The sequence below is a fragment of the Pelodiscus sinensis genome, chromosome 26, assembly GCF_049634645.1.
Source record: "Pelodiscus sinensis isolate JC-2024 chromosome 26, ASM4963464v1, whole genome shotgun sequence".
NCBI classification, from domain to species: Eukaryota; Metazoa; Chordata; order Testudines; family Trionychidae; genus Pelodiscus; species Pelodiscus sinensis.
In genome coordinates, this window is record NC_134736.1 from 6,156,604 (window position 1) to 6,172,849 (window position 16,246).

Consider the following 16,246-nt stretch of genomic DNA (forward strand, 5'->3'; position numbering starts at 1 on the left):
TCAGAGCTGGGATCGGGGCTGCCAAGAAGCCTGCCAGGCAGGCTGCTAGAGCCAGGCAGGTTCCAGCGCAAACCGAGACCTACCATGGCCCCAATTGCAGCCGGCAGAGGCTGTTTGCTGCACCCTCCAGCTCCTCAGTAAGATGAGCTCCATAATACGCTGGTTAAGGCGATTACAGCTGTCCGGGGAGATCAGCAGGTGCTCTGTGAAGGGGGTCAACCAGGAGCAGGGAAGGTTCTTGCAGGATTAGAAAGAGCACAGCACTTCCAAGGGAGCAGAGCATCATCAGAGCCTGTCTACCCTGCTGAGAGTGGGACGGGCCTTCCCATTTACCTGAACTGCCCAGCCACATCCCAGAAGGGCGGGGTGAGGTACGTCAAGCAACCCAGGTACGACATGAGCAATCTGTAGTGCACCTGCTAACAACTGCCCCCAACCCATTAACAAAGGACATTTGGCTAGTGCCTTTCATCCAAGGACAAGCACACTTTGCGAGCGGGCCTCGCTTCATCTGCCCCAGAAATGCACCCAGCTATAGGAGGACACACTGCACAGTCTGATCAATGCAACTCTGCAATGTAATGCTTGAGGAAAGGAAGAAGAGAACCGTGCCCTGCACTGAAATGGCATGGAGAATTAGAGGCTCAGGAGACCCGAGGGCTGTGTCTACACTGGGGGCTTCTTGCACAAGGACATCTTACACAAGGGTTCTTGCGCAAGAACATGTCCACACTGCCATGTGCAAGCTGTGCTTTTGCGCAAGAGCATCCATGGCAGTGTGGACGCTCTCTTGTGCAAGAAAGCTCTGATGGCCATTGTAGCCATAGGGCTTTCTTGTGCAAGAAACCCCTGTTGCACGTCCACACTGCCTTCTTGTGCAAGAGCTCTCGCGCAAAAGGGCTTACACCTGTTAGAAAAGAGTGTAGCTCTTGCACAAGAAGCCCTCTCCTACCACGCTTTACTGTAAATCTTCTTGCACAAGAGCGGGTGGGCAGTGTGGATGCTCTGCGGAAGAACGGCCGTTCTTGCACAATAACCCGCCAGTGTAGACATGGCCGAATTGCCCAAGCTGGAGGTTAGCCAGAAGAGAAACCTCCTAACAAGCGTAGCAGGTCAACACCAGGCTGAAGAGTATTGCTAACGAGGACTTGGACACTGCGAGGGTTGCAGAATGGCCTCCCACACCTACAAACATAGGCCTCTTGGGTTCCCACAACAGAAAGAGGTCAACAGCTAGTGCAGCCTGGTCCCATAGAAGACCTTTGCTTTCGAGGTAGACAAGGAGCCCTTTGTTAAAGCAAGTAACGGTCTCTGGGTCAGTGGGAAGGGCTGAGCGGCGCATCCACAGGGAAGAAAGTCGGGGATGCTCTATCCAATCTGGCATGGGTGCGTACGTGTATGGAAAGCTGCGGGAGGCACAGAGCAAAAGCAGACTCTCCTACGCAGGGCTTAGGGACGCCAGCTGCATGAAGATGGCTCTGTGTGTCACCGGCCATGCCACAGGGATGCAGCGAGAGCTCAAATTTCACTTCTCTCCTGGACATTTCAATCCCCAACTCCTTATTCTCAGCCCAGCACTAAGGCACGTGAGCACCACATGGACAAGATCCTGGCAGACACCACACACTCACAAGTTGGCCTGGCAGGCAGGACTTTTGTTTATTATAAAAGCACTTAACTTAGCACAGCCAGGAGGCCAGACCCCAATGTGGGGGAAGCCCTGGGCAAGAACCCAAGGGGAGAGCGAAGGCAGCACAGAGGTCCCTGAGTGCTGTGAACAGCCCCCCAAGCTCTCACAAGCGCCTCACCACTGCACGGAGAAGCAGCAACCTGCAAAGGGACAAGTGGACCCTGAGGCTGCCCCCTGCTCCGATCAACATGGTGACGGGACAGTGTCAATGCAAATACTGAAAAGGGATCTGTCTGAGCGAGCTTCAGCATGGAGACTGCCCCCACGGCCGAGACTGGGTCGGGCCTCTTGTCCACACAAGGGCAACAAGATCCTGGACTGAATGAGCCTGTTTAAGGCCAAACAGGATCTGAGGAGGCTGATCCACCCGCCACTCCAAAGTGGAGATTCTGCCTGAGCAGGGGGCTCTCAGCGAGGCCCGGGACTGAGCACTGAGCCTCCCAGCAGCAGGAGCTTGGCCCCCGGGCCAGCGGGAGGGAGACACAACCCAAATCTCACCCCATGGGCTGGATAGATGGTAGTGATGTCACAAGGTGTTGGTGCTGGGAGACTATACCTCATTTTCCTCCCAGTCTAAGTCTGCTCCCAGCATCCACGGCCACCTTCCCCTCCCAGGCTGGCGGAAGGGAGATGGGTCCCTCTCTCCCACCATGTGCTGCCAAGTTTCCCTCAGCAGCTGGTTTGCTCCTTCCCCTTATCAGGTCACCCAGCGCAGTGGCAGGAGAGTAGAGGGCAAAGGGAGACAGGTGAGGCTAGGCAGGGACGTGCTCAGAACCTTCCCGCAGGCAGCACCAATCCCACTGGGTCTATAATCAACGAGTTTCTGTAATGGACGTGGAGCGACCCCGGCAGGGTGCTGGAGAGCGCTCCTGGGTCCATCCCGCCCTCCCGAGCAGGCGAGACATTGGTATTTCCTAAAGCCAAAGTGCAGGGAGGCAGCACCAGCATCTCACATAATCTGTATCCCCAGCTCCTCAGCTGTCTTCTGTAGGCGGTCCATGACGTTCTCCTCCGACTCCACGGCCAGCCCACTGGGAGCTGCCGCCTGCTCCTCCGAGGGCGCGTTGGCCATGACGTAGTAGACCGTCTCGTTCTCCCCGCGCTCGTTGGTCCTGTTCACCACGCGGATGATGGGGCCGAGCGGGGCCCTGGCCTCTCCGTCTGGCGGGGCCCCAGCTCTCGGGAAGGCGCTTTGTAGAGCTGGGTCAGGGTTGGCAGCCGCACAGACGGGAGGCGGCAGCGGAGCCACCTCTGTCTCCGCGTCATTGGCTTCCTCCAGGGAGGCCTCTGCCGGGGGCTCCAGGATGATCCCCTGCAAGTTGCCCTCCCCCTCTGTCAGCACTACGCACTCCGTTGTGCCATCCAGCAATTCGCCCTGCTTCTCCCGGTCCTTCAGCAGCTGCTCAGTCAGCTCCACGCTTTCATAGCGCACTAGCTGCAGCCGCATGTAGCCGTCCTCGTGTTCCTTGTACCTAGGCAGGCCAGAGAGAGGGAGCGGTGGTGACAGTGAGAACGGGGCTGCAAAGCAGATGCCTCGTGTAGGTCCTGAGGGGGGACGGGCAGCTCAGAGTGCTGCCCAGCGTGCCAGTGCACGCAACCAGGCTGGGAAGCTATCGGTGGCGGATGCTACCCCAAGGAGGTTATTTTGCAGAACTGATACTCCTATGGGGCAGACATGCCAGCACGGGGGGTGTTAACAAGCAGTGCAGGGGGGTAGGCGTGGTCAGGGAGGGTAAACCCTTTCCCCTCCAACCCCTAAAGGTCAGCTTATCCTTTAGTAGCCACACGCTGAACAGAGGTTTACATCCACTCAGGCCAGGTTCAATTGCTTTGTCCTGTCCAATTTCCATGGGCAAATCTGAGAGGCCTCCTTTGCTTCCTCATCCTTTTATGCCCAGGAATGTCTGGGGGAAGATTGCACCGTATCCAGCATCCTCAAAACAGGATAGGGCTTAGCTGGTGGCAGAGCTAGATCGGATGCTACAGGCATCCCAGCAGATCCAGCTGCCTAGTCTCTGATCTGCCACTGGAGGCTGCTGTCCAGGTACTGATAAGGCCCCTAGGAGCAACGCAGACGTCTCCGCGTTGCAGTCCCCTAGCGCCCTCTATGGCCCGAGAGAGGTAGTTAGCCGTGCAAACGGGAGGGGCCAAAGGCCCAGTACCTGAAGCGAGGATGGCCAGACGGCCACTTGAACTGGTGTTTCTTCCTCAGGTGCACGGTGAGGTTGTTCCCCCGTGTGAAGCACTTGTCACAGATGTGGCACTTGTACCGGGGTTCGGAGTCCCCCTGGGGAGGGTGTGGGGAGAAAGGAAGAAAGTCAAACGTTGTGGGATTCAAACCCAAGCTGCCTTGGGAGAAGCCTGGCTTTCCAGCAGGGACAAATAGCCGACACGTTTTAGAGCAAGCATCATAATGGCAAAGGAAGGGACGGGGGGGAGACTAGTAACACTTCAGAAGGGCTGGCATAACCAGTCCATGGGAGATGCTAGGAAATCCTGCGCTGCTAGTTGTTCAGCAATTCTTTGCAAAGTGGCCACAGAATCACAGAAATGTTGAACAGGAAGGGGCTTCAACAGGTCACTTGGTCCAGTCTCTGCACGGAGGCAGGGTTAAATACTGGACCCATACCCATGGCTGAAGATGTACAAGCATTAAAATCCGTTCCCCATGCCAGGGAGTATCAGCAGAACACACACACTGAGAACAGGGGCAAGCAAAAAACTGGCTGCTCCGAAGGGATTAGCCAGGCAATACAATCTGAAGGCTCATAAAGTTAGCACAATTGCTGGATTAGTGGACATAGCCCAAGAATGGAGAACTCCTGCTCAGATTCCACAAGCCAACGTTTATCGCCACAGGAAAAGGCGGACAACGTGCTAGGGGCATGTTAACACACCGTATTGTTCTCTGCATCTTCTATGCAGGGATATGTGCTTGCCAGGGCTCACCTACTGTTCAGCACATCTTGGCTAAATGGGCAACAATTAAGAACTGCTGCTCCTCCTACCCACAGACCTGCATTGGTAGGGGGGACCAACTCCCTGTTCTGAGCCAGAGAAGAGAGATCGAACGACATTAGACAGCCAACAGGAAAGCCATGACAATCCCACCCTCTCAGATAGCTTGTGTTGTATAACCCTAGAATTAGAACCCAGTTAGCCATGAGTACTGCAACAAGTAGAGGGAGGAATGAAAAGGACACAGGAGTAACTTCCTCCTGGCACGAATGGATACCAAGCATGACCAAGGATTGTTCCAAATCTACGGTGGGAGAAGGAAGTGGAGAGTCCCAGCAGGGTTTTATGGTCACCTAGAGCAGTGTTTCTCAACCTTTTTTTTTTTTGTAAAGTACCCCTTTTTCAATAATAATAATAATAATGATAATTTATAAGTACCTCATGTACCTACAGTTTTCAGACACATTTTTTTTTCTACTGTTGCAACACATTTGTTTAAACAACTTAATCGTAGCCGGGCGGGCGATTAAATGTTTGGGTGTAAAAAGTACAAAAAAAAATAAAGCGCTGTGAAACTTAACACAAAAATTCAGTTTTCTGCAAATGTCGGTTGTGTCGACGTACCCCCCGGACTTCTCTCAAGTACCACTAAGGGGACTCGTACCACTGGTTGAGAAACACTGACCAAGAGGACTAGAGCAGGTTGGGGAGGAGGAATGGTCTTGAGGAAGGCAAGAGATTTGGATTCAATTTCCCGATCTCCTGGCTTCTCTGCCAGGCTCCCTGTAAGACCTAGGAGAAGTGACTTGGTCTCTCTGGGCCTCGCTCCCCCTTCGGGCTAGCAGGGAGGGTTGTATTTCCTTCCTCTCACTCTTGATCTTTATTCAGATTGCAAGCTCTCCAGTGAAGGGTTCATCTCTTACTCTCTGTATGTGTGTGTGTGTGTGGGGGGGGGCGCACCCAGCACAGTGGGCCACAAGCACACTTGGGCCTTCTCCACATTACTGCCAGACAAACAGTGAACACTGCAGCAGACCCTCTCGGCCTCCCCACCTCATGGACTTTCCTGTAGTGCAGCTTGATGGAGCAGAGGGAGCGTGCCGTGAAGCTGCAGGCATCGAACTCGCAGCGATAGGCCGGCTCTTTGCTGTGAGTGTCTAGGTGCTTCCTCAAGTCAATAAGATTTTTACAGCTGGAAGGAAAGAAGGTGGGAATGAAGCCAAAGGTGCGTGAGACCCCCCCATCCTAGTCTCCTCCTCAGCTTCTCCCCCACTCCCAGCCCGACAGCCCTGCTTCCCCACAGAACTTCAGACTCACGCGATCCCTCGGGAAGCACAACCACAGGGACCCCACCTGTAGTCACAGTAGTCGCACTTGAAGGGCCGCTCCTCGCTGTGCCGGAAGCGGATGTGGTTGCGCAAGGAAGAGGGCAGTGGGCAGGTCATGTCACACAAGGGGCACTTGTAGTGGTTTACTGCTCGAGAGAAACAAGAGGGGAGCCCATCACCATGGAGCAGGGCGAGGGAACGCATGTGTCAGAGCGACGTCTGGAAGAGAGACACGGGCCTTTACTCACCGTGGTTCCTCATGTGATCACGCAGCAGCCGCTCGGTAGCGAACCTCTTGGAGCAGTGGGAGCACTGAAACCTCTGCTCTGTAAGATTGGGGGAGAGTGGAGGGGGAGAGGAGGATGGGCACAAGGCGGGAGGGGAAAGGACAGAAAGAATGAAGTAGAGAGAATACAGCACAGAGGGCAACACACCGGGGGGGGGGGGGGGGGCGGAGGAGAGGGTTAGTTACATCAGAGCCAGGAGCCCTTTCTTCTCACTCTCTGCCACTGTGGACACAGCCCCCCTGGCCAGACAGCCACTGCCCTGCCTTCCAATGAACGCAGTCCTCCCAGTGCTACCACGGCCTGACTCAGGAAACAACTCCAGAGGCAACTCAACCACCTTCAAGGATGATCACAAAACAAGTCTACCCAGGAACGAGACCCGTGGGAGCCGGGGCAAACAGGGAGAGCTGGGAATGTACACAGGGGCCCTGCAGGGAGCAGAGGGGAGCCAAGCAACACCTTTCACTGTTAGCGAGAGGCCCAGCACGGCTCTGACTCCAGCACCCAGGAGGGCATGAAGGAGCTCAAGGAGGTTTTAAAAGAATTTAGCACTGGTCTGCGGGTCTGACTGCCAGCCTGAGACTTTAGTTCCACGTCTACAGAGCAGGAGTGGCACTGGGTACAGCATGGCAAACCTCTCCCCTGCCGCCCCACCAGTGGGGTCTCTGGTGAGCCTGAGTGCCAGTCAGTGCCAACATCCAGAGGTCATGCTCTGCTAATACTTTGCCCCAAATCAAATAACCTGGCTAATGCGACAGGGTCGATCAGTCCGAGTCCCACCCCCGCTCAGGCACTTACGATCCAGTGCGGTCTGCCGGCGGATGTGGTCAAAGAACTTGGTGTTGTTGGAGAACATTCCGCCACAAGTAGGACAGGCCACTACCTTCTCCTGCGTGTGGCTGCGCAGGTGTTCCCGCAGCTTACAGCGCCCTTTGAAGGTGCAGTCGCACTCTGAACATAAGAGGCAGAGACATTGGTTAGCTCTGTGGCAAAGGACCCGGCAGCTCCAAGAAACGTTCAGTAGCACAGGCAGAGGAAAATGTCTTGGACTCCACAGGCCTGAACCATTCTGTTCTGCGGTGAGGGAGGTTAACGCTGCCCCCAACGGAGAGCTAGGCCAGGAATGCTGCAGCAACGTATCAGACTGGATACAGGCCAACATACAGCATAAATCTGTCATTCCACAGGGCACATGAGCAGCTGAGATGGTCAAGTCAACATGAAAGACATCGGTTATTTTTAAAATTAAACCAGCACTTTCCCTTTTGCTGTTCCATTCAGGGGCAAGGGAAAGATCAAAGGACTTGATACATTTTATTAAATTCCTCAACTGGAATCACCGGGTATCTAGCCCACCCCTGGAGGGTAGTTTTCAGTCAGTTCTTGGATTGGTGGTAGGAAGTTCTTGGGCATCTTCACATTTCAGGGATCACCAACCATAGACAGGAAGACACACCATCTAAATCAGAAGGGCTGGGTACTAAGCAGCAAGAGATCCAAGTTATATTCCTCACTCTTACTGATGCACTGTTGGTATCCCAGCAAGCGGGGTCTGCATTTTGGTTTATGTAGCCATCCAGTGGGGAAAGGGGTGAGGCAAGGCCCAGCTCATTAGTGTTTAGAAAGCCCTCTGAGCGTCACAGTGGGAAGGTGCTACAGAAGTGCAAAGCCTCCCCAAACCCCTGGCAGAGCTTTCAAATTCTTGCATGTGCAGGGACTGTGTTTTGTTTGAACAGAGCCAAGCACAGTGGGGTCCTGATCCATGATTGGGGTTTCTAAGCAGTACAAATCAAACAAAATCAAACACCTTTCCAGCCACAAAAGACCACATGGTTCTCCTTCCCAGCTGCCTTGTATTCTGAACAGAAGCTGTGATCCTCCACATGCCGGTAGAACCATTCAGGGTTATCAAAAGATCTCTGTCAGGGGAAGACAAAGACACAAAAGTATAGGTCAGCACATGCACGCTAGCAGCTCTGGTATAGCTCAGCTCTGACAGACCTCTCCCCTGCCTCCCCCTCCGGGCAAACACAGAAAAGCACAATCAGAGCCTGCATCCATGTGTGGATTTTTTTCCATCCAGGTGCTTGGAAGAGTGTGACCAACTATGTGCTCGCTCAACCCTTGTCCTTTGTGGATTATTAAATCAAGCCAGGAAGGGATGACGGGTTGGGTCCAGAGGATTATTAATGCTTCTTTAGATGTGGGATGGTTCCCACCACCTTGAAAGAGGTGGTAATAAAACCGTTCCTTAAGAAACCTTCCCTGGATTCATGCAATTTCAATAACTATCGCCCAGTCACTAATATTCCCTTCCTGGGCAAGGTAATCGAGCAGGCAGTGGAGCTGCAACTCCAAGCTTTCTTGGAAGAAACGGATTATCTAGATCCATTTCAGTCTGGCTTTAGGCCTGGTTTTGGAATGGAAACTGCCTTGGTCGCTCTGGTAGACAACCTATGCTGGGAGATAGACAGGGGGAGTGCATCCCTGTTGATTCTTCTGGTCCTCTCTGCGGCTTTTGATACCATCAACCATGGTATCCTTCTAGAGCGCCCAGTGGAGGGGGGGTATCAAAGGTGCTGTTTTGCAGTGGTTCCAGTTTTATCTATTGGGACGCTTTCAGAAGGTGGAGCTAGGGGACTGCTGCTCAGTGATGAAGTGACTGTGTGTGACGGCGCGTTGGGGGTTCCCCGTCTCCTGCACCCCGAAATGGCACAAACAGACTGCACCAGCCAGTGGAATTGAGGGTGGTTTATTGCTCCTCCAGCACAGCGCAGCACAGATGTAATCTGGTTACAGGAACTGGGCTAGGATGCCTCAGGCCCCCTTGAGATGGGGGAGACTGGGCCCCTAAACTCCAGCCCCTTCCCCTAGGCTCTCCTCCATGCCCTCCGACAGCCAGCAACCAACTCACTAACTTCCAGCCCTGCCCCCCAGCCAAGGCAGCATTCCACCTTCCTTTGTTCCTCTCCATGGGGGGTGTCTGGCCACTGGTTTGCATAGTGACTCATCCTGTTTTGCTGGGTCGTGGTCCCCACGACAGCCAGTGGGGGTTACCCCAGAGCCAGCAGCATAGAAACCAGCCAGGTACCCCCACTACGTCACAGTTCTCCCCCCTCCGAGAGCGAACTGAGCAGGGTCACTCCACTCGTGACCTAGGGAAGTTCGGGTCCTCTGCGTGGGAACCCGCCCTGGGGACATGGGTGCTCCCCTTGACTCGGGCCGGCCGTGGCGAGGCCCCACATGAATTGGCTTCCCTCTGTCCACTCGCCGCCCCGCTCCAGGGCGACTGGCACAGGCCTGTCCTCGGGGGTCACACCCACCCTTCCACTGGCCTTGATCTCTGGCCAGGGTCTCTCGGGCCGGGGCCATGAGCCCAGCGAGCCTTCTCTGGACAGCCAGGGCGGCTTCCACCCCCGATGCTCCATCCAGGGAGGACTTCCCCTCCCATAACTCTCTCAGCAAGCCCAGAGGGTCCTCTATCTGGGGTAGAGACCCCCAAGCCGCTTTCCTCCTGTCTTGGGCCTTCCCGCCCCTCTGGCAGGAGTCACAGGACCGGCAGTACCGCTGCACGGCTGTAAAGATTCCCGGCCAATAGAAGTGCTGGAGCAGCCTCAGCCGGGTGCTCCGGATCCCCCGGTGGCCCCCAACGGGGGAATCGTGGGCCAAATACAGCAGCTTGAGGCGATACTTTCGGGGGACGACCAGCTGCCGCTCTACCCTCCATGCCCTCGCCTTCCTGGGGGGGAGCCACTCACGGAACAGGAGCCCACGCTCCCGCAGGAATCTCTCCTGGCCACCTCTCCCCCGGGGCTGAGCTGCATGGAGGCCAGCCTGGTCCCTCAGCCTCCGCAAGGAGGGGTCTGCCTGCACCTCAGCCTGGAATTCAGCTGCTGAGGCAGGGATCGGGACCTGTCCCCCACCTTTGCCTAGGTCCGGAGTCCCAGCCTGGCTGGACCCCGTGTCCACTGGGATGGGACCCTGAGGACGCTGCCAGGAATCCTTCCCTGGACCCACGTTGTCAGCCCCCCGCTGGCTCTGGCTCCAGGTAGTGACTAGAGCCCGCTGGGATTCATGGGGCCACTCCTCTAGGTCATTCCCCATCAGCACCTCGGTGGGCAAGTGCGGGTGCACCCCCACTTCCTTGAGGCCTTCCTTCGCCCCCCATTTCAGATGCACCCGGGCTACAGGCACCTTAAACGGGGACCCATCTATGCCCTTCAGGGTCAGCTGCGCGTGGGGTAGTATCCGCTCCGGGGCCACTATGTCGGATCGGGCCAGAGTCACCTCCGCCCCCGTGTCCCAGAAGCCCGTCACCTTCCTACCATCCACCTCCAGGGGTATGAGGCCCTCGCTCCGCAGGGGCCGTCCTGCCCCCACCCGGTACACGGAGAAATCCGCCTCCTGAGAATCAGACCTCCCAGGGGAGGTGCACAGAGCATCCTTCCCCTCTCTCTGAGCTGAGGTTTGCCTGCCAGCCCCTGCCTCTGGGGCAGCCTGCCCTTCCTCCCGCCCCAGCCAGTTAACCCTGGAAAGTCCCCGGTCCTGGGACCTGGTGCACTGAGCCCTCTTGTGGCCTTTTTGCCCACAGCGCTGGAAAGTTAGGCTTTGGGCTGTCTCTGTCCAGGCCCTGGCTGGTTCTCTGGGGCGCAGACGACCTGTTCCTTGGTCTCGCCCCGTAGTTGACTCCCTCCGTCGCTCAGCCGAGATCCGGTCTCTGCGCGGTTCCCTCTCTCTCCGGGACTCCCGTTCACACCCGGACCGGCTCTCCGTGAACTCATCCGCCAGTCTCCCGGCCTCCTGGGGGTTCTCTGGTCTCCGGTCCTTGAGCCACAGCCTCAGTTTGGGTGGGCACGCTTCATAGAACTGCTCCATCATGACCAGCTTGAGCAGCTCCTCTGCGGTCTGGGCTCCGACTCCAGACACCCACTTGCGGCCGTATTGCGCCAGGCGGGAGGCCAGGTCCACATAGGTCTCCCGTGGCCCTTTCTGTACCCCCCGGAACTTCTTCCTGTACATCTCGGGGGTCAGCCCGAACTTGTGCAGCAGGGCCTCCTTGACTCGGTTGTAATCCCCTGGCTGTAGGTCCTCCAGCTGACTGAGCACTCCGGCCGCCTCCTGGCTCAGTGCGGGGATGAGCTCCTGCAGCCAGTCAGCTGGGGGAACCCGTTGCAGTCCACAGGCCCTCTCAAAGGCACTGAGGAACCCGTCTATGTCACCCATGTCCTTCAATTGGGCCACCATGAGCCTCTCCAAGCGTCTGGCAGTCCTGGGACCCTGGGGCCCATCCGCACTTGGCGCAGCCGGTGCCCCGCCGGTTCTCCGCTCTGCCATGGCCAGCTCATGCTGCCGCTGCCTCTCTCGGTCCTGGCGCTCCTTCTCTCGATCTTGGCGCTCCCTCTCTCGGTCCTGGCGGTCCTTCTCTCGGTCCTCTACTTCCAATTCCCTGATCCGCAGCTGGATCTCCAGCCGCCGCAGCTCCGCTGGGCTGGCCCCTGCCCTAGATGGGCTACGGCTTGCAGGCCTCCCGGGAGACGCTGTCTCATCTCTCCGTTGGGTTCCAGCGCTCCTCCCCCTCTCTGAGCCTGACACACTCTCAGGGGGGGTCTGGCTGCTTCCCCTGGGGACAAGATCCTGGCCCTGTGGCTGGTCATTATCTTCCAGCTGGGCAATCAGCTGGGCCTTGGTTGCTTTCTGCACAGGCAAGCCCCTCTCTCTGCACAGCCCCACCAGCTCTGCCTTCAAGAGTCGGGCGTAGGCCATCTGCCCGCTGGGCCCCTCGGTGCAGACTCACCAGTCTAGTGCTGCAGCGCCCCACGATTCCCAGGAACCGCTTCGCTCTGTCTCCAGCACGCCTGGCTCCAGGGCTCTTGCTTCTACAGCGCCTTGTCGCTCACCGCTGGAAGCTCCATCCACGGGGTGCAGTGCATCCCACTTCTGACACCAGTGTGACGGCGCGTTGGGGGTTCCCCGTCTCCTGCACCCCGAAATGGCACAAACAGACTGCACCAGCCAGTGGAATTGAGGGTGGTTTATTGCTCCTCCAGCACAGCGCAGCACAGATGTAATCTGGTTACAGGAACTGGGCTAGGATGCCTCAGGCCCCCTTGAGATGGGGGAGACTGGGCCCCTAAACTCCAGCCCCTTCCCCTAGGCTCTCCTCCATGCCCTCCGACAGCCAGCAACCAACTCACTAACTTCCAGCCCTGCCCCCCAGCCAAGGCAGCATTCCACCTTCCTTTGTTCCTCTCCATGGGGGGTGTCTGGCCACTGGTTTGCATAGTGACTCATCCTGTTTTGCTGGGTCGTGGTCCCCACGACAGCCAGTGGGGGTTACCCCAGAGCCAGCAGCATAGAAACCAGCCAGGTACCCCCACTACGTCACACTGTGCTACAGGGTCCCGCAAGGTTCCATCTTGTCCCCTATGCTGTTTAACATCTACATGAAACTGCTGGGAGAGGTTGTAAGGAGATGCGGAGGATGGTGCCATCAGTATGCAGAAAACACCCAACTCTATTTCTCTGTGACATCAGATCCTGGGGTGGCGACGACTGATCTGAACTAGTGTCTGGAGGCGGTGATGGACTGGATGAGGTCACAAGATGAAACTGAATCCAAATAAGACCGAGGTCCTGTGGATCAGGGAGCCATCTGACTGGGAATGTGGTGTTACCTGTTCTGGACGGGGACGCACACACACGGACACACTTTAACATTTTGTAAGCCACTTCAAATATTTTAAATAGAGAGGTGAGGTAAAAATATGTTTACATAAATTTTTTAAAAAGTGCAGAATAAATTGGAGGTACGGTCATGTGTAGTAGAAACAAAAACCCAGCTGTTGATTCTCTGCTAATCAGCTACCAGGCATTCGAATTTCTTCTGAGCTACCACGCAAGTGCCCAGCTTACAAGAAACACTATCCAAAAGCAGAGCAGTGCTCATAATAATGAGAACATCTCCCTACCCTGAAACAGATTTTGTTAGCTTGAATCACCTAACGCTCTGTCTGTGCTACAGACTGAACTGGGTTGAGGTATTAAGGGTAACAACAGATTGACCAGCCAGTCTCCAAGTCCCCAAGCATTCACCTTTTGTCTTGCTCCCAAGTGACTGCACATCTACATACAAGATTAGGAGGGTGGATTCCTTCTCCCTGCTGTTCTCACCTCACAGTACTCCCACAGACACAAGAAGTTTTCCTGGATCTCAGGGATGATGTTGCGGCTCTGGAAATCCAGCTGACAGTGGCTCACATCTGACTGGCTCTGCAAGGCCTGTAGCCCCCACTGCTTCAGCTTAGTGTGGTAACAGTGGAAGTAAACATGGCGGACCAGGTCTGCCGAGCTCTCTGGGGAGCAGAAGCCACATTCCTGCCATAGACAGACGTATTCTTCTGCAACACAAACCGAAAACGCACATATTGTCTATCTGGCAGTAACTTTCTCTCTGTTAAAGCTTACGCCCTCATCAGCTGAGAAGATATGCACTTTTCTCAAAGTTTCAGGGGGTAGCCGAGTTAGTCTGTACAGGATAAGCTTAAAAAACAACAAATGGTCTGGTAGCACTTTAAAGACTAACAAAGCATGTAGATGGTATCATGAGCTTTTGTGGGCACAGCCCACTTCTTCAGATGACCAGAGTCTTGAGTTTAGGATGTGCAGACCCAAAATAAATAGGGGAGAAGGGAAAGGGGGGAGGGCAAAGAGGGGGAAAAAAGGAAGGGGGTGGGAAACAAGGAGCAGAGGGTATGAACATATCAAAGGGTATCAAATATCTTTTCTCAAAGATAAATGTGTATCTAGACAAGCTTCCTTCCATCCCTGCAACAGATGAGAACATCTCATCATCTTCCTACTCATTCAGCTCTCGGTTCTGTTCTCAAAGGCTGAACCTCTAGCCTATGATCTGCCAAGATCTTGTACTCAAGACAACCAATATAAACTTCAACTATAAAACTCTTTAGCTCTGGTAATAGCTCAGGTGTTCACAGATACCTGTGCGGTGCTCAGAATGCTAGACAGCACCTTTCACTCCCTTTTTAAAAAAGAAATATGCAATTTGGTCCCAGAATTAGTTAACGCTTCTAAGCATCTCATTGACCAGCCCTGCATAAATACTATAAATTGAATTAAAGTCACTCAGTGAAGGTAACTTTAAGGGTTTGATTGCCCTATAAATTCTATGGGCAGAGAAGCATTGCTGTGTCAGACAGGGGAGAACAAAGCCTTCCAGGTCCCTGACACAAAGCTGTAATGCACCATAACCTCGAATCACGACCAGACACTCTAACAGGTTCTCTCATAGAGGAACTAGATCTGCTGCAAAGGTTATTTTCTTACTAAAATATAGAACAGGCCATCATCAGTGGACACTGATATGACCTTCCCTAGGAAATTCATTATTGTAATTAGACCATGTCAACAAGGGATGGTTCAGAGTAATGAAAACTTTAGGGATGCTAAAGGTTAACCAGTAATCATTAGCCTTACTGATATCCTTCCCTGGTAACTGGTTAACTGGAGGCCAGGTCAGAGATGTCCCCTGCACCCACAGCCCAGCCAAAGCTGGCCCCCACTCATGGAGAGCTGGGCTGGAGGACTTCCTGCCTGGAGGGCCCCTGCATAGAGCAGCTCCCTCCATGGGACCCCAGCCATTCTGCATCAGCCCTCCACTGTTAACTGGTTAAACTATTACAATTACATGGTTTTACCGGTTAATAAGTATTTACATCCCTAGGGCGCTTACTCCATGACCCACCTGAGGCTCTTCCAACCCCGGAGCCCAATTTTAGCGACAGTGTTTAACTGCACCCCGTGTCCCTTACCAAGAGGGTCCATCTCATCCCCATTCAGATGCAGCTGCAAATGCTCCGAGACATGATCGCAAAACTCCTCCATCTTGGAGGCCAGGTAGGTGCACATCGCCCACTCGCACTGCAGCACCAACGTCTCCTTGCTGCCGGCCTTCCCGGGAGGCATGGTCCGAGCGTCAGGCCCTGGGAGAAGACACAAGGGTGTTAGCCTGTTCGGTGTCCAACCCCCCCCCCCCCCAGCCCAGCAACAAACCCGCTGCCTCGGGCCCCCAGCGGTCACTGCTGGGGGGGGAGGGCCCAGCACCCCCCGGGGCAGCCCTGCGGGGGGGTCTGTCACAAGCCGCATCAGGAGCCCCCAGCGCCCCCCCCCGGGCCGCCTGGAGCCGGCAGCCCCGTGGGGGCGGGGGCCCTGCCGCGGGGAGCCTGGGGGGGGGCGGTGCGGCCTGGCCTGTCTCCGGGGGGGGGGGGCGACCCCTGGTTACCAGCGGCTTCCCCGCTGCGTGCCCGCGGGGGGGGGGGGGGGGGGCGCAGGACGGGCCGGCCGGCCGCGCAGCCAATGGCAGCGCCTCCTCCCCAGCCCGCCAGCCAATCCCGGCGAGGGGCGCGCGGAGCGCCGGGCCGGAAGGACTCCGGCCGGAAACGCCTCCCCCACGCCCCGTCAGAGCGGGACACCAAGGTTCCGGCTGCCTCCCTGCACGGAAGTGCCCCTCAGCGTGCCACCGGAAACGGAAGTGCGCCGCGGCGGAAGTATTTGCGTCATGGCGTTGAACTTTGACGTCGATAGGTCGGAAAGCTCGCAGAGCCCGGCTCGTTTGACCTTTGACCTGTGCCCCGCTGGCGGCTGTGACCTGTTGACCCACATACACTGTGAGCCCTCGGCCCACGCGCATCTTCTCCAGAAGTCGGGGTCAGGCAGCTCTGTGACCTCTTGACCTTTGACCTTCTGAACACCCTCATCTGTGGCCCTTGGACCTTTTTTTTTTTTTTTTTGCTCAACAAGTTTGGTCCCTCGGGATGTTTTGTGAAAGTATCTGGCAACCCTCAATGCTCATACAACTAAACATATTTGCATGTTGAGTTTGGGGGATAAACACATTAAGAAAGGTGGAAAAACTGGAGCGAGTCCAGAGTAAAGCAACTAAAAGGTTTCGAAACCTGACCCTTGAG

General features: G+C 55.7%; 1 protein-coding gene across 1 annotated transcript; it reads right to left on the reverse strand.

The window, feature by feature from the left end:
* Nucleotides 1-1,640: 1,640 nt before the first annotated feature.
* HINFP (histone H4 transcription factor) lies at nt 1,641-15,326 on the reverse strand. Its single transcript, XM_006111201.3, has 9 exons — nt 15,092-15,326; nt 13,434-13,660; nt 8,071-8,182; nt 7,062-7,214; nt 6,225-6,302; nt 6,002-6,122; nt 5,702-5,840; nt 3,853-3,977; nt 1,641-3,162 (listed from the first exon to the last, which is right to left on the reverse strand). Exons 1-9 carry the CDS (start codon nt 15,243-15,245, stop codon nt 2,640-2,642), a joined length of 1,632 nt encoding a protein of 543 aa, XP_006111263.2. The 5' UTR covers nt 15,246-15,326; the 3' UTR covers nt 1,641-2,639.
* Between the last annotated feature and the right edge of the window lie 920 nt (nt 15,327-16,246).